General features: G+C 42.3%; 1 protein-coding gene across 5 annotated transcripts in view; it reads left to right on the forward strand.

The window, feature by feature from the left end:
• Positions 1-12,393, forward strand: part of LOC143497917 (uncharacterized) — a 66,139-nt gene extending 53,746 nt beyond the window's left edge. For 3 of the 5 annotated variants that reach the window (XM_076993551.1, XM_076993552.1, XM_076993554.1), the window contains 4 exons: positions 1,519-1,584; positions 2,839-2,918; positions 8,299-8,554; positions 11,689-12,393. In XM_076993551.1, the coding sequence (XP_076849666.1) occupies positions 1,519-1,584; positions 2,839-2,918; positions 8,299-8,541 (389 nt within the window). In that variant the 3' untranslated portion in view covers positions 8,542-8,554; positions 11,689-12,393. Of the gene's footprint in view, positions 1-1,518; positions 1,585-2,838; positions 2,919-3,779; positions 8,555-11,688 lie in introns of those variants that run through there. The other 2 variants (XR_013125915.1, XM_076993550.1) reach the window with 2 other exon arrangements.
• The last annotated feature ends 11,075 nt before the right edge of the window (positions 12,394-23,468 follow it).

The following is a 23,468-nucleotide window of genomic DNA, read 5'->3' on the forward strand; positions in this document are numbered from 1 at the left end:
ACACTGCGCCTGGATAATGGACTGACATTTATTGTTCATGAGTTATTGTGGACGAGTCCAAGTTGAGAGTCATTAAGGACGAGTTTCAAGTCAAGTCTGAAGTCTTTTTGTAGGCGACTTAAGTGAATATCTCTGGTGTTTGCGTGCACACCACAGAGAAAGATGTTTTTATTCCTGTGGGCATTTCCCATAAAAAGTAATCAATGAATATTGCAAATACAGAAGTGATGACAATGTATAAACCACTGTTTATCACCACTGGATTTTAAATTTGAGTTTGTACTCTGACTTCATGTTTACAGTTATTACGTGTATGGACATTATGCAGTTATGATTCTGTGGCATGGCTCTGTTGCGGTGGTACCAGTGAACCATTACCTCCTAAGCTGATACTACGCCACCCCACTTTTAATACTGGGTGGGGAATCCCTAAAATATTTCTCAAATAAATGAGAAACAAGGCTGTTTCATCACCATATACTTTATTACATCATTCAAAATACTTTCATTACACATAAATAATTTAGATTAATACAATACTTCCCATAGTTCTACTCTAGGCCCAACCATTACTTCCCAAGCCCTAACACTGACGGCCCCTCCCAGTGCTATCCCAGATAAAAATAAACCAAAGTGTGAGGGAGTGTAGCGCCTCACCCTCTCTCCAAAATAACAAAATAATCAAAAACGTACACCCTCCCACAAAATATATACACTACACACCCTCTGAGTAGCGCACTAAAATGAACAATAAATAGAGCTAAAAGGAAACTACCACCAATGTACCTATGGTTGTTATCGTCTTCTCAATAAAACCCCACAATAAATACTAAAAAAGGGAAAAACAACGGCCACCAGACACTTGGTGCTATTTTGCTGCAAGAGAGGCAGAACACCACTTTTAAACATCTCTTCCCACCAAATATTTATCATGCACCATAGCCACAAAATTAGTGCAAACCTGACTAATTATGTACTCCAACGCAAACAACACACACCAATAATAAAATCTATTCAACACACAGAGGTAGCCGTTAAGTAGCTGGCTCACCATTCCACAATTACTAATAAAATCTCATACTAAGATCACACACCGATGCATCGTGTAGAAGATACCAAGCTTCGATTGCAGGCCACCGCTCGACAATCAGGATGAATCACCACCTCCGGAGCCAGATCGCCACAGTTCGAAGCCCAACTCACCAGCATTCACTCCCTGGTTGCTCTCACGCAAACTCAGCTCTCTCTCTTCCTGCAGCAACAGTCACACACCAAACAATTCCGCTCCCCTTTATTACAAACACCGGTCGTGCCACATCTGGAAAGCCCCGCCCTTAATTACAACCCGTCAATCATTACTACGCTCATCTGCTTACCGCCCATTATTGTCCAGGATGTGCAAAGTCACGCACCCCTTACCAGCCATACCACAATTCAAATAGCTAGAAATCTAGCAATGTTAAAACTTGTACCGGTGCAGAGCAGTGTCTTTTTGTAACCTAATATTTTCTGTTTCAGATGAGCATCAACAGACAAGACGACATCTGTGGAGGGAAATTTACAAGGTTATAGGAAATCTGCAAGGTATGTGTGTGTGTGTGTGTGTGTGTGTGTGTGTGTGTGTGTGTGTGTGTGTGTGTGTGTGTGTGTGTATGGATACAATGGATACCATGTAGAAAAATTCCTGTGGATAGTTTTCTTATAATGTAATCAATGGGAATGGTGATTGATTTGGCGGTAAAGAACATTAAATTTTTGACTAATTGGTCTGTTTTGAGACATTGTCCTACTGCAAGTTAATTGCTGCCCAGTGATTTGAGACATTTTCTTATTTGTAAGCAGCAGACACCTGTGTTCACTCCCCAGTTCATCCTGCTGCAGCTGTTATCAGTAGACACTGCATGTGTCTGTGAGACACTATGTTCTACAGATGAGGTGGTTGGATTGTGAACCACTCAGTTTCTCTTTCTTCTTTCTGGTGGATTTGCTCATTAGACCTCCAGAGCTATACTTTATCTTGACCTAATTTTTCTTCCAGTGATTTTTTTTTTATCTCATAAACCTCTTAAGGCTTTTACTAGTGCATTCTTTCAAAACTAGTTTTTGGTCAGTGTTGTAATGGTTCTGAAGCAAAGCCGAAATACACTGAATATTCCAGATAATCTTCAAAGAGAGCACAATGAACACACTGAACTTTGAGCCAAGAAGGGAAAACTACAACACTAACTACATAGCCAATGCTTACAACAACGTTTGGTGCCAAACTCCCCGATCTCTGACCGTGTTCAAGCAATAACAAACCCTTTCCTGCTTATGACCATGCTCAATCACAAAAGCCATAGGTACTGGCATCAGATGTGTGTCCATTTCAATCTGTAGAACAAGAGGGTTGATGTTAAATGTGCTGGAGCCAATGTATGAAATTCCAGACTGTATTTCAGCACCAAAATGGCAAAAGCACTTTTTCACAATTCACAATTACTACTGTAAAGGAGTATGAAATGAGTTTTAGAATCTTGCATTAAACATGGCCCAGAAACTGTGAAGTGAACTGAACCATCAAAGGGTTGAATCATGAGAGAATGGTTTAATAAAGGCTTTTAAATATTTAACGGAGCAAGATGAGAAGATGAGCTCACAACACAAACTGGTACAGATCCAGATACTCATTACTATGCACAGGGACCAGAAAACCCATACAAATGTTTAAATGTTTCTTCAGAATGCTTACCATTTCATGTAACAACAGGATCCCAGATCATACTGTGCAAAAATTTACTTTGTTACTATCTTAAGCACTTTAGGGTCTTTTTTCAATTGTTGTTCTTTATTTTGCAGAGCATGAAAGCAAGCAATCAATGGACAAGGGATTTAAAGAAAGCAGGAGGGGAAGGATGGGATTTGCCTTTAGGAAAGTGGTAAGGGAAGAGAGATTCAACACATAATGGACAAATCTGAGAGAGAAGGAAGACAGAAAATAAGTATAAGTATTTATTCAACAAAACAAACACAAAACGAGCAAGAAAAAAATTTATTACGCCTTTATTACATATGACAATGGTATCATTGACCTATACATGGAAAAAAAACCAAAACTAAGCTAAGTCTCATACTAAGCAGGTTTTGTAAAATGGCAGAATGGCAGTAAAATGGTAAAGTGGCATTTTATCCTGCAAAATATACTATAAAATACATACTGTAACGTACTGATCAGGCAGACAAGGATCCAAGTGCGGATAATAGCCGCTTTTATTGAAACAGCAATCACGGAGTGATCAAACAGGCGAGTAACTCTGTTCAGGGGGTGTAGTGCAGGAGTGATGTAATCGTAGTCAGGAAAGTCCAGGGTCACGCCGATGAGACAGAAGCCATGCTCCAGATGGAAGGAGGCGAGCATGGAGGGGTCCAGCACCTGAGAAGCCGGAACCCACGACCTCTCCTCAGGACAGTAGCCCTCCCAGTCCACCAGGTACTGTAGGATCCTACCTCTGCGTCTGGAGTCCAGCAGTCTCCGTACCATATACGCAGGCCCGTCATCCATCTGCAGTGGAGGAGGCAGACTGGTCCTCGCCTCAGCACTCAGGGGTCCCTCCTGTACGGGTTTCAGGGCATGGAAGGCCCGCGAGACCCTACGTTCCCCTGGCAGGCTCAGCCAATAAGTCACAGGATTAATGTGTTTGGTTATGATGTAGGGACCTGTGTAGCGGTCCGCCAGCTTACCTCTGGGTCCCAGTCGACCATCGTTGGTAGCCACCCATACCTTTTCTCCCACCTTGTAGGCAGGGGCTTCACTTTTCCGGCGATCCGCCTTCGCCTTGAAGCGCCTCACAGCAGCCTGTAGCTTGCGATGTGTGTCTGTCCACACACGCTCCGCTTACACCAGTCCTCCACCACTGGTTGGTCTGATGAGGCAGCATTCCATGGGTATAACTGCGGCTGTCGTCCTAACACGCATTCAAAGGGGGTTTTACCGGTGATTGAACTACGGAGTTCTGTGCGTACTCGGCCCAGGTAAGTAGCGAACACCATGTATCAGGGTATTCACTATAGTACGCACGTAAAAACCTCCCTAGCTCTTGATTTGCGCGTTCCACCTGACCGTTGACTTGCACCCGTAGCCCGTAGATGTGAGGCTGACGGTGATATTGAGTTTCTCCAGGAACTCTCTCCACACCCGTGATGTGAACTGGTGGCCTCTGTCTGAAACAATGTCTGGCAAGCCAAACTGACGGAACACCTCTCTGAACAGCACCTCTGCCGTCTCCCAAGCCGTAGGTAGCCCTGGTAGCGCTACAAACCGTACCATTTTGGAAAACCTGTCAATGATGGTGAGTATGGTGGTCTTCCCCTCTGACATAGGCAGATCTGTAACGAAGTCAACAGCGATGTGAGTCCAGAGCTGTTTGGGTATAGGAAGGGGCAGCAGCTTACCTGCCGGAGGCGTGCATGGCACCTTGCTTCTAGCGCACTCCGGGCAGGAGGCTACGTGCTGCATGACGTCTCTGTGCATCCCAGGCCACCATTAGCGCGCTCCTAGCACCTGCGATGTTCAGGTGGATCCAGGATGACCTGTGCAGGCCTGATAGTTTTCAGGCGCCACGCCGGAATTCCGGCGTACCGACGTGTCGGCGAGAAAAAAAAATTGAGGGGGGGAAAAATCCGTCAAATCATAATGATAAACCACACGCGCGCGCATGCTATATAATCCTTATGATCCTTACGAGGTTCCCAAGTTACGATTTTTCGTGGTTACTACACATCTCCCATTTACTGTATAAAGCCTTGTTTGGACCTAAATGGTTCTGCGTCGTAAACGGAACTTGGTGTTTGGTGTGCGCGGCGTCAGGATTAGTTAAACGCAGCTATGGATAAAGGTATTTGCCAAAAGGCTAGCTTTAGGATAGGATGACTGCATATAGTACGTTATTTACGTACATACATGTACGTATGTTCCGATTTACACCGAAAATCGATTTACGACGGATCAACGTCGTAACCCGGGGACCGTCTGTATTTCAGACATCGGCAGAGCTTCAGAGGTAGATGCAAGATAACTTCAGTATTTTATCTTTATTCTGATTAAGTTAAATTTTTATCAGAAATATAAGAGTGTTTTTTTTGCGCCGGTACAAGTGGTCAGACGATCTAGTTCATCCTGGCCGCCGTACGGCGTAAGGTGTAATACATGAACAAAAGCACAAAATGTATGTCCTAATAAACCAACACAAAATATTTATTAAATTTATTAAATTTTATATATAAAAACTAACTATAATCATAATACTTGTAATTCTTTTAAACTTTATTTGCATAATTTCTTTGAGTTGTCAGGTATCCTATAATTTACTAACAGTAATGAATAAATAATTAATTATGCCTGTTTTTAACATATTGTGTCTAATCTAAATCTTTAGGTTACAGCATTTTCTCAGAATATTATTTACTATCTTATTTATTATTAATTAATTTAAAGATTAATTATAAAATATTCCAAATATGGTACACTAACACTCCCCCCCCCGCTCAGAAAAAGTTCAGGCTCAGGAATTTTTCCCACTATCACCCCTGCCTGTGCCTAGAGAGGTGTGCGTTGGGCTGGTGGAAGGTACCTACGGTGAGGAGGACACCGAGGATGCGGATTAGCAGCGCTGATCGCTCTGTCAATGTCCCAATCCACAGCACTGAGGAAGCAGTCCGCCGGGAGGATCGGCTCTTCCTCCGTGGATTCCTGGCTCTCAGGGAATGACCTGGAGAGCGCATCAGTGCGTCCCTTCTTTCCACCAGGGTGGTAGGTGACCTGGAAGCGAAACCTGGAAAAGAACAAGGACCAGTGTGCCTGCCATGCGTTCATTCTCTTGGTCGACTTAAGATATTTCAGCTTTTTTATGGTCAGTGATGATGGTAAACGAATGTTTCGCTCCCTCTAGCCAATGCCTCCACTCCTCAAAGGCTAGCTTCATGGCTACGGCTCCCACGTCCGAAGCGTCTACCTCCACAATGAATGGCTTATTCGGGTCTGGCTGGTGTAATACAGGAGCGGAAGCGAACGCTCGTTTTAACTCACCTAATGCCTTCCACTTCCAAGGCATTCCACTGCAGCCTCTTGAACCCCCCGCGTAGTAGTTCAGTAAGAGGCTTAGCTATACGGCTGTATGATCGGTTGAAACGCCTATAGAAATTTGCGAAGCCCAGAAAACGCTGAAGCTCGCGCTGTGTGTGAGGCGGATTCCATCCCATCACAGTCTCCACCTTGCCGGGTTGCATGTGCACGGAGCCTGGCCTAATGATGTAACCTAGGAAGCTTACCTCGGTGAGATGAAACTCGCACTTCTCGAGCTTGCAATAGAGCCTATTGTGCAAGAGAGTGCCCAGGACAGCACGCACGTCATGCACATGTTGGTCCTGGGAGGGTGAATAGATGAGGATGTCGTCAATGTAAGCGATGACGCATCTATTCAGGTACTCCCTAAGGACCTCGTTTATGAACGCCTGGAAGATTGACGGAGCCGAGGCCAAGCCGAAGGGCAAGACCTGGTATTCGTAGCGTCCAGTGGACATACTAAACGCTGTCTTCCACTCATCCCCCTCATGGATGCGGATGAGGTTATAGGCGCTGCGCAGATCGAGTTTGGTGAATATCCTCGCTGCTCGCAACTGCTCCAGTGCCGACGGCACGAGCGGAAGCGGGTAGGAGTAATTCACCAAGAGGAAATTGAGTCCTCGATAATCTACGCAAGGCCTCAGCCCACCGTCCTTCTTCTTTACAAAGAGGTGGACGGAGTGATGTAGCCCTGCGCTAAAGCCTCCCTGACATACTGGCCCATGACCTTCTCCTCCTCCTGTGAGAGAGGGTAGACTCTGCCCTTAGGTGGAGTAGTGCCGTCCTTGAGGGTGATAGTGCAGTCCCACGGGCGATGCGGAGGAAGCTGGGCTGCCTTGGTGGCGCTGAAGACCTCCGCGAGATGCCGGTATTGGCTGGGGATTGTTTGGGAGTTGGCTACATTGGGGCTCTCTATACTGGTGGTCAGAAGACGTGCGGGAGCCTGACGATACGCGCGTCTACGTGAAGTGGACCAACGTAAGATAAGACCTGATGACCAACGTATGAGGGGATTGTGCAAATGAAGCCAAGGGAGCCCTAAGGTGACTGAATAACGCAGGTTGGACAGGGCGTAAAACTAGATGTGCTCAGTGTGACCCTGTATCGTGAGACGGAGGTAACACTAGAAGTCCCAGACCTCTTGCCTCCAGTGTTATGTAAATGAGGCGTGTGTCAGGGTGTGGGTGGTTGCTGTTTACACACCTTTCAATACACACCTTTGGCTGCCTCATGAGACTGGAAGCTCTCCTCATCTACAGGACCATATGTTTGAGATTTGATTTGTGAAAGGTTGAAATTATGTGAAATTCACACAAACATAATATTTGAATTATAGTGGCATATTGATCATTCAAAATGGCTCAGATTCTTTTAACCTTATTTTAAGTTTTTGTCTTTTGAAAAACTAGCAATAGGAAAAGATATTTTTACATAAATTTATACAAAAACCCCTCAGCTACTTGAAATAGAATAATATTTTTGAGCAATTTTAACTTATCAATATGGTACTTTTTGCAGTCTCTTCCAAAATCACAACAACCCCCCATTTTTGGAGGAGAACCTTATTTTTATGTAAGGATCAAAAGAAAACAATTCTGGTCGACCCGGGGAGACTAGGGAGATGCTACATGCCGCCACCACATCCAAGGCCAGACCCCCACCACAGAGATTAGCCTGTTCAGCCATACCATTCATACAACATTGGACATCCATATTCACCCAAACACATATACACACACGTATACACCCTCACAAACATGCACCCACACACACCTTCATCCCATATGTGCAACACACACATATATGTACTCACACATACACCTAAACCAAGCGCCCCAAGCCCACCCCAGATACCCCCCAACAGCCACCACTTCATCTCCACCACTGAGGCACTCCTTTCCCAAGTTTCTTCTCCATCTGAGTCAATGGATTCTACATAGTTTACATTATCACCCCCCCCCCCCCCCCCCCCCCCCGTCTACCTGGAGATGGCTGCATGTACATAACAAAGGATGGCCAAATGAACGATGGGATGCAAAAGTCCCCAGCACTGCGCCCCCTGCAGGAGGCCAGGTAGAAAAAGTAAAAAGTGTGGAATGAAAATGCTGGGACTCCTAGTGGTAAGCAGTGCAATAACGTATGATGCCCCCGGCCACAGGTCGACCATCTAGCGCCTGCATGTGTCTTTGTGTCTCCAGCTCCTCCAGCAGCCGCTCCTCCAGCAGCCGCTCCGCCAGCAGTCGCTCCTCCAGCAGTCGCTCCGCCAGCAGTCGCTCCTCCAGCAGTTGCTCCGCCAGCAGTTGTTCCGCCAGCAGTTGCTCCGCCAGCAGTCGCTCCTCCAGCAGTCGCTCCGCCAGACCGCATGCTCCGCCAGACTCAGCTCCTTGTTGTCCGATGCTCCGGAATCGACTAGTGCCAAGACCCCCAAAGAGCAGCCCTAATTTCATTCAACATGTAAGTGTTCCACGTGTGCTAAAAAGTGCCCTTTTCCCCCCTTGAGCACTTGCCCCCCAAAATGTCTGTGCATGCCACTGCTGCAGTCCCATATCCCCCACTCTCCCATCACACACAGATATACACACACACCCTGGAATGCCAGGCTGAATGTTTGGCCCCCACACATTTTCACCTCACCAAATCTGAAGATTGTTTTGTGTCCACAGATCAGCCTGAATTGTGACACAGATTCTGATGATTCCGACAATCCCAGCTATTTCGCCAGGCCTCTAACATGGCGAATGCACCACAGAGGCACCACTCTCCTGAAAAAATCAAAAGCTTTAGCTGAGGATTTATAGCCAAACAAGACAAAAAAGCTGATGATGGTCTAATTAATATGACCTCCACAGATCATACAGGCCAGGGGTGTCCAAAGTGTGTCCCGCGTTCAAATTTTCACTGGGCCACAGCCTCTATTGACTCTGTTACCAAATGTGGGCCGTGTTCAAATTTTCAAAAGCCCGCAGCCTCTGCTGACCACAGAATTTTATATTTCACCAGAAGATGGCAGTAGATTAAAAAAACATTATTTTATATTTCACCAGAAGATGGCAGTAGACTCCAAAATAGCAATTTAATATTTCACCAGAAGATGACGGTAGACTTGGTCTATACTGCAGTCCCATATCCCTCGCACTCCCGTCACATGCAGACATACACACACACCCTGGAATGCCAGGCTGAATGTTTGGCCCCCACACATTTTCACCTCACCAAATCTGGCCCTCACTGCAAAAGGTTTGGACACCCCTGACATTGGCCGATAAACCAGTGCTCACATCTATGTATTTTTGTATATACCCATTTGTTAACTAATGTGCTTAATAATTAATTTATGAAATTCATATAGGCCCTAGCTCTTAGCTAGCAAATGTAGTAGTTGCCATGGTTAAGTGCTTCGTACATCACAGTACTTTACACGGGCAGTTAGCTAGTTAGCAACATTTGCTACAGCTCTAAGATGTGTTATAGATAGTGTTGCCACCTGTCCCGGTTTTCCCGGGACTGTCACGGTTCTCCCGGTCTGTTCCGGGCTGTCCCGGTTTTCCTTCTTTATAATACTCGGTCCCAGCAAAAAAAATAAAAATTCATTTAATGTCCCGGTTCTCACTAGGTTAGTTCAACCGACTATTTAGACTGTTTCTGCACACCTTAAATCCGTCTTTTTTTCTCGCTGACGCGCACCATTGTGCCTCATTGGTGCTGTGGGATCATTTGACTGTACCGACACAATCCAATCGGTACAGGCAGCTCCTGTGTTTAGTGAATCAGTGGCTCCGCTATAGCGTCATTTGAGAAGTTTAAGGAACAATACAGCGGTTGAGATGGGTGGCGAAACAAAGGATGATGACGAGTCTGTGCATAGTAAGTCTGATAAGCCAGTCAAAAAGAAAATGAAACGTTCATCTTATTTCAATAATGACTGGATGAAAAACGAAAATTATGCCGCATGGTTAAAGCCAATTCCTGATGATACATTTTCGGCTACCTGCACCATGTGCTCAGCTAAAATTCTGATTAAACATGAGGGCAAAACTGCATTGGATGACCATGCTAAAACCAAAAAAGATATAAATTGTATGCAAATCACCCGACAAACCAGAACAATTTCATCATTTATGATCAAGAAAGACTCTGAAGAGGACAAAATTGCTGTTGCCGAACTAACCTCTACTTATCACGGTGTGCGACATGGCCACAGGTACCTGTCCACTGACTGTGGGAACAAGGTCAGTGCGAAAAGATTCAGTGATTCTAATATTGCAACCAAGATGTCATGTGGCAGAACTAAGAACTAAGAGGCCCTAGTTGAGAATGTGTTAGCACCATTTAGTCAGGAGAGATTAGCAGCAGAATTGAAGAAACCGCACTATTTTGCAGTGTGTTCTGATGCATCCAATTCTGGCCACACAAAGTTGTTCCCATACACAGTCCAGTACTTCTGTGCATCCGAGGGTGTGAAATGTGGATTGCTAGATTTTTATGAAGACCCAGATGAATCCAGTGAAGCCATATTTAAACAGATAGTGTCCATCACTGAAAAAAGCGGACTTTCAGTCAACCAGATTAGTGCATTTGGTGCAGATAACGCATCAGTTAATTATGGTCGGCACAATTCGGTTTTTCAGAAAGAAGTTAATTCACACATTTTGAAGGGCAACTGCAAGTGCCACATGATAAATAATGCTGTGAAAACAGCAAATCGCGTCTTTAGTTCTTCGGGATGCGATGTAGAAGCCTTTGTGCTTAAGGTGTATAGTGAATTTAGCTGTTCTGCTAAAAAAGAAGAAGTGCTTAAGGAATTCTGCGAATTCACTTTTACAAAATACAGAGATTTTGAGGCATGTCCCTACACGATGGCTGTATTTGCTGCCTGCGATCCAGAGAATTTTAGAGTGCTGGCCAGCTTTGAAGTCTTATTTTGTATCCCTTGGAAAGGATGACTGTCCAAGTATTGTCTGGCCATTTGTGGGCGGTGCTTCTGACACAGAACATGTGGATCATACTATGGCTGAATGCATCCTGGCATTTATGCACAATGTGATGCAGGAATTTGATTCCTCTATCAGGAAGCTAGAGAGTGACAATGCTACTGTCATAGATGTTTACTCAGTGATGAACCGATTGCGCAATCAGCTGAACGCAAGGCGCACCGACAGATTCTATGGAAGTAAAGCAAAACAAATAATGAGGAGTCTTTCACCCCAGCAACAAGATCTCTTCAGAAGCCTGGTAGACAGATTCTTTGAGAAAGCAGTACAGTATATCGAGGGCAAATTTGACTTCACCGACCAGCTTCTTGCACATGCTGGCTGTCTCAGACTTTATGAAGGTCAGTCACTCCAGTGGTCTGAGCTGAATCATTTACTGGACAAACTAGCCCTGGATGTTGATGAAGACAAGCTATATGGTGATGTGGTCATCCTGAATGAATTATCAGGCACCATTCCAAAAGACCTTACTCTTATAGACCGACACTGCCGTCGACAATTCCGGATCCTAAAAATATATCCCCATTCATTCTAGTTTGTGTGGCTTGTTAGTTATTTTTTTAAGTTAAAATTCTGAAGAATGTTTTGTGTCCACAGATCTTCGTGCTTTCTGACACTGATTCTGATGATTAAAAGCCCTTGCTCCAAGGAAAAAATGAGCTTGGCAGCCTGGTAATTTGGGAGGACTTGGAGAATTTCGCCAGACTCGCCGAGACTCAAAGACTCTGAACTCGTTGGAAACACGCCAAACCATCGCGACCAACAGAGTGTTGGACTCACGCCGAACACCGCAGAGTCCAGAAGAGTGATGACAAGAAACCGCAACTAAAGCTCTCACCGAGTCCAACAGAAGATTCTTCTTTATTTTATTTTATTTATTCTACGTGTCGTCATCAAATGTACTTTTATTTCGTCTAGTCTCTCAAGTCAAGCTCCACTTTCTTTCTCAATCAAGTTACCTGCAGTATATAGTAAATACTGTTACCATTAACCTGCCCAAACTTCCTCTTTCTTCTTTTCTATTCTCTCTCTAAAGACCTTGTGTCCGTCCCTGGGTCCTACGCTAGTTAGGCAAGCCTTAGGGTAGTCATATAATCCATTTAAATCTAATGACCACCGACAGTTGTTTATCATTCGCTGTTGTTGTTTAATTTTATATTCTTTGTTGTTCACTATTATATCCCTGGTTTAGATTAATAGATTCAAATATAGGTTTAGTTTCATTTTGAGCCTATTCATTCATCTGCTATTCTTTGTATCAATTGTAATATTAACCATTTAATAAATGTGGACATTTATTCATCTGGTCACGGTGGTAAATACATATTTTGGTCGATGGTATTAGGTCACTGCGCGGAACCAGAACTTAACCCTTTAGTAATGAGACTGATCAAACCATATTCCACCTAACTCCGTTATCACAATACTGGTTCCTGAGCAATCAGGATGGTGCCCCGTTCATAATCCATAAATAACATATGTATCCGTTACATAGTTATGATATTTAACTACCCTACCTGCTTGTGTGTAGGGGTTTTAGTTATGATATTTAACTTCACCACCTGCTTGTGTGTGGGGGGGTTTTAGTTGATATTTAACTTCCCCACCTGCTTGTGTGTGTGGGGGTTTTAGTTATGATATTTAACTACCCTACCTGCTTGTGTGTGTAGGGGTTTTAGTTATTGTCACGGTACAACGGGCCCCCTACTGGTCACCTCCGTCCACAGCGGCAGTTGTCCGGTTGTTGGGTTGTTGTGTTCGTCCCTCGGGTGGGCGGGGCCCGCGATCCGTCTCACCTGAGGGTCGTTTGTTGGTCTATATATGTCTTGTCTTTGTACCAGTTGACCGCTGGTCATTATATCCTTCATTTGGATTAAGTCACAGGTTTTTCGTTTGCGCACTTTTTCAATTAAACCTTCCATTTTCCCTGAGAATTGGCGTGATCACTTCCATTTTATTTGGCTCAGCCTGCCCGTCACAGTTATGATATTTAACTACCCTACCTGCTTGCCTACAACCAAGGACAGAAATAGGTGCAGAAGAAAAATTGATGTGCATAAAACTTAATAAAATATCTGATTCCAAATTATAGAATCTAAAATAACTCACTTCTCAAATAGCTCAGTGCAGGTCGTAGAATACACATAACCAACTTTATAAAGTACCTTGCTATAAACAATAGCCTGCTTTGTCAGAGGTTTATCATGAACATGCGCAGCAGATGGGGTACTTTAGAGGGACGTGGATTATGGTGCCGTGGAGTCTTTAATGTCCATCACACAGCAATCACAATAACACTCAAGAACAAGAGAGTAAATCCAGACACACACAGTGAAGGACAATCACAACTATAAGTAGTGATGTTACCCTTGAACCTGAAGCTTCGAAGCTTGTGTCACAAAAGCAACACCCACTGCTTCGAACCACTGTATCGATGCTTGATTCGTTCCACAATGATCACGTGACCGCTGACATCTGAAGCTTCGTTTCGGCACACAACCGCGTGACTGCTTCAGGGACTGATTCAAAAGAGCAAATCTTCGCGGGCACTTCGAGGGTCGTTCGAGGATTGGTAGAGAGCGTTGCAACAGCGAGAGAGACAGAGACAGAGAGAGAGAGTTTATTAATTTTTATTATATATGTATTGTCTCATTTTGATTTGGTTGTATCACTACAAGAATTCTATTTATTTATTTATTATTTTATTATTATTATTATTATTATTATATATTTTTTTCTAATATTGCTTTGGCAACAGTTGTTATTTACAATTCATGCCAATAAAGCCATTTGAATTTGAATTTGAGAGAGAGACAGAGAGAGAGAGAGAGAGAGAGAGAGACATAGACAGAGAAAGAGAGAGAGAGAGAGAGATGCTTTCTCGTAATGCTTTGGCAATATTGTTGTAACTACAGTCATGCCAATAAAGCTTCTTTGAATCTTGAATCTTGAGAGAGAGAGAGAGAGAGAATAATAATAATTCTCTCTGTAAATATATATTATAATTGTATCTGTTTTTATTGTTATTGTTTTATTATTGTTGTTATTAGTGGTAGTAGCAGTAATAGTAGTTATAGTAGTAGTGGTAGTATTAGTGGTAGTAGTAGAGTAATAGTAGTTTTAATATTTTGTGTATTGATTTATATTGATTTGTATTTTTATGATATATATTTGTATATTGTTTGCCTGCTTTGGCAATAGTGTACCTAGTTACATTCATGCCAATAAAGCATTATTGAATGAGAGAGAGAGAGAGAGAGAGAGAGAGAGAGAGAGAGAGAGAGAGAGAGAGAGAGAGAAATTAGCGAGTAGAATGGAACCATTGCCAAAAAGAGGCCGTTCTGAAGTCTGGAAACACTTCAAACTTTTGCCATCAAATAAGGTTATTTAAAAAATTATAAGAATAAAGACAATTACCTTATTAATAGCAATTAATGACACTTTGTAAGTCTGTTAGATAATAGGCTGTGCACCAATTATGAATTATATTTTACATGTATAAAATCCATCATATTTCTGTGTGTAGTGTTTCATGTCATCAAATCACTAAAACATTTTTAATTGTTTTGGATACCAAGATGTGCACCATTATAAAATTTTCTCTTTCATAATATTAAAATCACTGTGAATTTTAGGTTGTAAAATTTAAAAAATGTTCTGTTTCAGGTGAAGTGCCTGGTCTGCTCTCAGCAGTTGGCTTATAACAACAACACCTCATCAATGCTAAGACATTGTTAATAAAAAAATAAACCAACTTAGCCCCAGCACAGTCAGTGGCGGACTTAGCAATTTGGGGGCTCAAGGCGAATTTAGCTAGGGGGCCCATCAACATTAATATGCGAGAAATAAGTTCAAGTTCACACTACACGATTTTAGGCTGGTTTTTCAGTCGCCGACTGTTTTTGTAGATCGCCGACAGAAACTGTGGTCGGAGGCAAATCGGGGATCATTCGGCGCTCGCTCAGTCGTGTAGTGTGAACTGCTGAAAGACGCTCGCCGAGCCGTCGCCGAGAGGTCGCTGACTCATCGCAGACGACCGGCAGATATCTAGCATGTTTAATATCTAGCATGTTTAATATCTAGCATGTTTAATATGTAGCCCCGTCGGCGACTGAGAGTCAACAGCAGCGTCAACTTTACTACAACACTGTGTTTAAGTTATTGTGACAGCACTGGAGAAATAGTGCGATTGACTATATCTATGTTCACTGCAACGGAGAGATGAAATAATTCTGGCAATTTGGGACTATGGAGTGGTTAAATGGTAAAATAAATAATAATAATAACGAAAATGTGGAGTACATGTACATTGTTTTTCTTCGTGGTGTTGCTGGTTCTCGCGAGTGTTTCGTTTTCGTGTTCTCGTGTTTTTGGACGGCAGCCAGATGAGTCGGCGATTCCCCAGTCGTTTAATTCGTGAGCCCACGTCGCCGATCAGTCATGTAGTGTGAAAGCCACAACAACTGAGAGACTCGCGATTACAGCACAACCAGTCGTGTAGTGCGAACGGCACAAAAACCTGACGACTGAAAAGTCGTGTAGTGTGAACCAGGCTTTAGCTAGACAAGGGGGCCCTACAGTGGGAGGGGCCCAAGGCAATTGCCTAGCAACGCCTCTATGCAAAGACCGCCTCTGAGCACAGTAGAAAAACAGTAGAGTTATGCACAATCATTAGGGGAGAGTGGGGTGATTTGTGCCAGGGGGGAAGTTGTGCCACCCCTTGTTTATAGTGAACCAGAGAAGAAATTGGTTATGTGACCATTAATTTTTGAAAAAACATTAATTTTACTCATCCTGCAAAGAAGAGAGCCTCATTGCATAAGAGGAAAGCACTTTTAAGTTCAAAAAACTGTTTTTTGCCTTTCAAAGTAAAATTCCTATGATCAAGGATTTTTGATTGTTGTGTCCAAACAGTTATAGAGAAGTATGAAAACATTTTACACATGTTTTAGTACTTTGGTAAGCTACACTATGAGTCTATGCAGCTAGCATGATGTTAGCCCAAAACTACTGGATGATGCATTTTTTCCCAAATGGTGGGGTTGGGGTGATTTGTGCCACAGGGCCTGGGGTAAGTTGTGCCAGTGGCACAACTCACACCCACTTATGAATATTTTAAACATATTGTTTTTTTTGTAGTTGTACATTGTATTCTTATATTTAATCACTTAAACTATGTGACATTCTTAATTTTAGACCCAAAATAGAAATAGACCATCATGCCACGGAGTTATAAGAGGAAGACATGCAGGGCTTCCACTCCTCTAGAGGACATGGACAGAGTAGTGAAGAGGTGGAGAAGGGAAGTCTATTGGTCAGGTGGCGAGGGAGATGAGCATATGCAGGATGTCATTTAAGTAAAACATGGAGAAGAAAAAGATAGATGGAAAAGAAATAGGATATAAAAGAACTGGACTTATTTAAAACGTATAGCTTCAACTTATGTAAATGTAAACTGCAATGGATCAATAAGGGAAAAATTAAGATATATGCTAATTATGCTAAAAAAACATAATATTTGCTACTGATTTTGTTTCATTTTGAACTGAACTTTGTTCTGAAGTGTTAGGCCTTGTTTAAGAAAATTTATCTTTTGTGTGCTCATGTGGCACAATAGGCTTGTAGAAAATTAGCCTTTGATGTTGTAAAGTAACTTTAAATAAACCTTAAATTAGTAATTTTGTATTGAATTTGTCTAGCTTTTATATAGCATTCCAGTTCTTGTGATCAAAATATATTATTTTACTTCAGTAATCAATGGCACAATTTACCCCAATGTATTCTCTCCAATGGCACAACTTACCCCGCACTGGGGGTAAGTTGTGCCACGAGACCACTTTTTTTCAAAAAGCTGTATTTCGTAAATTATGTTGGCTTGCGAAGCAGCCAACATTCTCTCTATTCTTCTTATTATTATTATTCTATTCGAGTTTTCGGTAACTTTCACAGGTCGCAGTTTTTGAGCTAGAGCCTTGAAAATTGGCAAGATCACAGATCCCATATGGAAGAAGTGTGCTTGTGCTTTTGGGACATGTCGGACATACGGTGTCCTCAGGACAAGTCCTCAAAGTTGACTTTTTCCCATAGAGAATGAATGGCGGAATGTTCAGAAATGTCCCCAGTTAGTGTGCTGTCATGAAAAATCTCCTGGATAAACAGCTGTAAATTCCTTCCACTTTCATCTAGAAGCTCCATTTAAATTTTAAATGAGAGAGATATTTGTCCTTTCTGGCACGCCAAAATATCTAATCATTTTATCAATTACTTTTAGAGTTATGAGCATTTGTTTGGCACTAGACACAGAAAACTGCCCCATTAACTCCCATGTTAATTTCTCAAAATCAGAACTGTCTTTTTCACAATTTGCCTCTGTGTTTAACTTGTCATAAATCAGACAATATTGGGTCAAACAACACATAAATTACACCAAAATGATCAGCCAAGGGTCCTCTCTCATACAACATCTTCGGTTAAGCGATACGTTAAATAGAGCCCGAAGTACGACCGTTTGTTCGGAGGGTGCAAATCACATTAAACGAGGCTTCTAGAGTGGAAGAGACAGTGTTTCAGTTAAGGGATTTTTCACAATTTGCCTCTGTGTTTAACTTGTCATAAATCAGACAATATTGGGTCAAACAACACATGAATTACACCAAAATGATCAGCCAGGGGTCCTCTCTCATACAATATCTTCGGTTAAGCGATACGTTAAATAGAGCCCGAAGTACGACCGTTTGTTCGGAGGGTGCAAATCACATTAAACAAGGCGTCTACAGTGGCAGAGACCGTGTTTCAGTTAAGGGATTTTTCACAATTTGCCTGTTTTTAACTTGTCATAAATCAGACAATATTGGGTCAAACAACACACAAATTACACCAAAATAATCAGCCAGGGGTCCTCTCTCATACAATGTCTTCGTTTAAGCGATACGTTAAATAGAGCCCGAACTACGACCGTTTGTTTGGAGGGTACAAATCACATTAAACGAGGCTCCTCCACTCAGAGTGGTGTCAGTTATGTTGAATGTGTCTCCCCCTCCCCCTCACACACGTACGCACACACACATGCATCTCTCTCATACCCACTCCACACAGACACACACAGATGGAGCAGAGGAACAGATGGGGAAGATGGAGCAGAGGGGCAGATGGGGCAGGTAGAGCAGCAGGGCAGGTAGAGCAGCGGGGCAGATGGAGCAGACGGGCAGATGGGGCAGATAAAGCAGATGGGGCAGAAGGGCAGATGGATCAGAGGGGCAGATGGGGCAGATAGAGCAGATGGAGCACACACGCACGGAACCTCTTCTCTCCCTCAGTCCCTGCAGCAGTATTAACTGTATAACTGAACAACCACTCAATTTTAACTAACCCACAACCAATTACCCCTCAACAGTAATTGCCCCACCACAGGTAAGTACCCCCTCAACAAAAAAATCACATCTAAACAAGCTTTTAACATAAATTACACAGTAATCTTAATACCCATCAACAACAATAACCCCAACAGGTCAATAACCCCTCAATATCAACTACCCCACAGCCAATTACCCCTCAGCAGTAATTGCCCCAAACAGCTATATTACCTATTAACCGCAACAACACCATTAAACGAATAGCCTTCAACAATATCAAATACATCTGCATTAACTACCCCAATGGCAATAGCCCCTCAACAGTAATTGCCCCACCACAGGTAATTGCCCCTCAACAACAAATACAACATCTAAACAAGCTTTTACCAGGAACTACACAGAAATCTTTAAAGCTATCAACAACAATAACCCCAACAGGTCAATAACCCCTCAATGTCAACTACCCCACAGCCAATTACCCCTCAACAGTAATTGCCCCACCACAGGTAAATACCCCCTCAACAAAACATTCCACATCTAAACAAGCTTTTAACAAGAGCTACACAGTAATCTTAATACCCATCAACAACAATAACCCCAACAGGTCAATAACCCCTCTATATCAACTACCCCAAAGCCAATTACCCCTCAGCAGTAATTGCCCCAAACAGCTATATTACCTGTTATCCGCAACAACACCATTAAACGAATAGCCTTCAACAATATCAAATACATCCGCAATAACTACCCCAATGGCAATAGCCCCTCAACAGTAATTGCCCCACCACAGGTAATTTCCCCTCAACAACAAATACAACATCTAAACAAGCTTTTAACAGATACTACACAGTAATCTTAATACCCATCAACAACAATAACCCCAACAGGTCAATAACCCCTCAATGTCAACTACCCCACAGCCAATTACCCCTCAGCAGTAATTACCCCAAACACCTAAACTACTCCTTAACCGCAACATAATCTAACAATGATAACATTAAAACAACCTTTAACATTAGGCCATCAACATTCAAAACCGCGTTTCGACTGCTTTGCAAGCCAACATAAAGTTTGTTCACAAACTTTGCCTATCTAGTACTATATTTCACATCCAAAGTGACTGATTCCAGGGATGCCCCACATCCTGAAATATATGTACATATTTTAGTTGGAAGCATTACTGTCATAGTCTCACTTTAAAATCACTTTAAGTAAAAACTGGCACAACTCACCCCACTCTCCCCTACCCATGTAGCACTGACTACTTCCACATCCATGATCATAAAATTGTTAACAACCTCATACAACAAACCCACATGAGTGATAAATATAAATAAGTTATCAAAAGACCTGCTCAAAGGTTTTTCTAAGAATTTTTGAAGTTTACAGTGATACATTGTGATGAAATGCATTTTATTATTCAGCCATCACTCCTTTTTCTCAGCATTCTGCTCAACCCAGCAGTGAGATTTGGAAAACATGTGCAACAAACAATGTAGTTTTGTAGTTTTCAGTTGCCTTTATTGAAACAACAAATGTCAAAATTTTAATGCATTTAAACAGTTTATGCTGTAAAAAAAAAAAGAGTTCCCTTGTCTTCAAACCACAAGATACATGAAGCACTTCATGGTTTTGGCCACCAGATGCCGGTACTGTGCACTGTGTCATGAAGCATCGAGTAATGAACCTTTTTTCAACTCATTTCGGAGGAAAGCTTCAGTGCTTCACAAAGCTTCGGTTTGCCATCACTAACTATAAGTGCAGTAGACGCAGAGTCCGTAACGTGGTGAACGCAGGACGACAGACGGACGACGCAGCTCACACACTCACTCCTCTAGGCTCAAGCAATGCACCGGGACGACTGGCAGGACCGGGACGACAATGAACAGGTATCCGTGATTAAGATTTAAGTGGGATAATTAGCAGGTGGGAGTGGCTGTGATGTGGAATGTGTGGTATGTGAAGTGGTCGGTACCCCTGCGGAGCTGGCCCGGCCTACCGTGACATTTACCTTTATCTGAAACTAATAGAGCTCATCAACTATAGCTATTACCATGGAAGACCATAGCTACACAATTAACCAGATTTTTTCAATATCCAACAAAATATAAAACAATAACATAACATAACGTGCAAGGAAGAAGCCGAGGACAAGAAAGAAGAAAAGAGAAGAATAGCAAGAGGAGTAAGAGCAGAGGAAGAGTCCTGCACCCACAATCCTCTCCTTTTATACCCCCCCCCCAGCATCTCAAAGGAACAGCAGTCACAACCAGGTTAACCAATGGGAATCAGGTTGCTGGTAAAGACAACAGAGTACATTTACATACAGAGTGCATTTCCACACAGGACTGCCACCTTTGGGGTGAAGTCTACAAACCTTCTCTGTGAGTGATGGAACTCTTATCCTGTTAGCATAACCTTTACCCAGTACACAACAAGCTGCAAAATGAGACTAAACATGCCACACAAACACACTGATATAACTAAAATACAAATGGTCGGTTTTATCCCATTTCTATGGGAACCTCTTGAGGTAAACCACCATTTGTTGTCCCCCATGGTTTTATGGAGGAACACCAGATCCTGTATCCCCCACAGGAACATCCACCACTACTACAAGTGCCTAATGAACTTTACTACTTACCACACAGATAACTAGCTAGTGATGGATTGTTTCTTTACTGTAGCTGTTATTTGTAGCATATATGTAAATTAATGCTCCATTCCTCAATCTAGATTTGAGATTTCTAGAACTGAACAGACAGACCTGGATGGTTTACCTGAGTTAAGACAGACATTTAATCCATGTGGTAACCCAAAATTCCAGTAGTACTTGGAATTTGTTATGGAAACAGCTACAAAAGCCAAACAACTGGGAGACTGCATCACAACTGTAACTATGTCTCAAAGACATATCACAGCTGTAATTGTTCTGATTATAGGCCAGGCAAGTTTATTTATGTAGCACCTTTCATACACAACGGTCATTCAAAGTGCTTTACAAATGAAAAGAATACACAGAAATATGTAAAACAATAGATTTAAAAGAAATTAATCACATAAAAAATAGAATAAAATAACATAAAATGTAAAAAAGTACAGTAAATAAGATAATAAAAAAGTAAATAAGATCCACGCTCTCTCGTACAACAAACACTCACACAGAGCGCAACCTTCACTCTCACTGGTTTTATGCGAACTGAGTGCTTGTCGGCCCACAGTTATGCGCGGCCACCTGGTGCTCGACTCCCAGCCGAGGGTGAAATTCCCAATCACTCAGTTACCCTGCCTGGTAACCACCAATGGTGCCACCTGTATACCCCCCATGGAGTTCAACCGCCAAACCTCTGGACTCTTGTCGAGTTAGATCCCCTGATCCTGACAGTTCCCTATGAACTGCGTCTGGCATCGCCTGTGTATACACGTACCAGGAGAGAAGTCACAACCTCTGCAGTAAGTTTCTGCTGAGGAGAGAGACAAAGTTAAACTAAAAGCAGATCTAAAGAGGGAGCAAAGATAAGAAGATAAAAATAAAATGTTAAACCTAAACATAAAAAGGAAACAAACACAATAAAATCTAAAATAGGAAGCATGATTAAAACAGTAGATTTAAAGTAAGTTGAATGAATGAATGAATGAATGTTCGATTTATATAGCGCCTTTCCAGATTCCCAAGGCGCTTTACAATTTAACACAGTTACAAGTCACAGACAATCAATCACACACACACCGGCGAGAAGCGGCAGCCAATTGCGCACAGCGTACTCTCTACCGGAAGCCACAGCCCCCTGGGGGACTGAATGGGGTGCAGGAAGGGGAGAGAGAGGACAGACTCTAGTGGCAGAGCACCATCCACCACTGGGCATACAAGCACACACACGCACACAGACACTACTTTTTATTGAACATAGAGCATCAGACACACACTCAGGGAGAATTTTTTTAAAAAGTTAAATTAATGAAGATAAAAGTGCCGTTACAGAGTAAAGGTAATTAAACTGAGCTGAAGGCCAGCTCAAACATGAAGGTTTTCAGTCTGGATTTAAAGGTATCTAGTGTTGGGGCTCTTCTAATGCTCTCTGACAACCGGTTCCATTTATGAGCAGCGTAGTAGCTAAACGCCACCTCTCCATGTTTAGTTTTTACCTTAGGCTGCACTAACTGACCAGTTCCTAATGATCTGAGAGTTCTGCTCGGCTCATATTGTTGGAGCACATCCAATAAATATACTGTTCCTGCACCATTAAGACATTTATAAACCAGTAATATTACCTTAAAGTCTATCCTGTAACATACGGGTATCCAGTGTAAGGATTTAAGGATGGGAGTGATGTGCTCCCTTCTTTTACTCCTAGTGAGAACTCTGGCAGCTGCATTTTGAATCAGCTGAAGCTGTTTAAAAGATGAATCAGTGAACCAATAACCGTGTGTCTCCCAGTTCATTGTCCGGTTCAGCTACCCATCGCCAACCCGACCGACCCACAGCCCATGGTTGAGGTGAGCTAGCTTTAGAGAGATAGAGGCACACCTCGCCCATTTTTAAGTTTTATAGTACCATAAACTTAGCCTATTTTAATTATTTTATTTATCTTTTACTTATTCTTATTTTCTTATTTATTTTCTCTGTTTCCAGTATTATTGCTTTTTATTATTATCTTCTTTAATTCTTTTCATCATTTTATATTTTATATTGTAATTATTTTAATTTCTATTTGAGTTCCTTTAAAATCTTGTTTTTACTTTTTATGTATTATGGGCAACACCTTCCCAAGGTGATAGACCTCGGGTGGTAATAATCTTCTTTCTTTTCTTGTGTAAAGCACTTTGAATTGACAGTGAAAATTGTATTTTCACATGTATTAATTCATTTCTTGATATCAAGAAAAATAGGAATAAAAGATAAAACGGCTTGTCATATACTAGTGGAAATTATATTTTCACATGTATTAATTTAATTCCCGGTATCAAGGAAAAAGGTGCTCGTAAACAGCTCCGTACTCCGGACGCTATATTTTCTCAGAACGT

Source organism: Brachyhypopomus gauderio, unplaced genomic scaffold, assembly GCF_052324685.1.
Source record: "Brachyhypopomus gauderio isolate BG-103 unplaced genomic scaffold, BGAUD_0.2 sc116, whole genome shotgun sequence".
In the NCBI taxonomy this organism is placed as follows: Eukaryota; Metazoa; Chordata; class Actinopteri; order Gymnotiformes; family Hypopomidae; genus Brachyhypopomus; species Brachyhypopomus gauderio.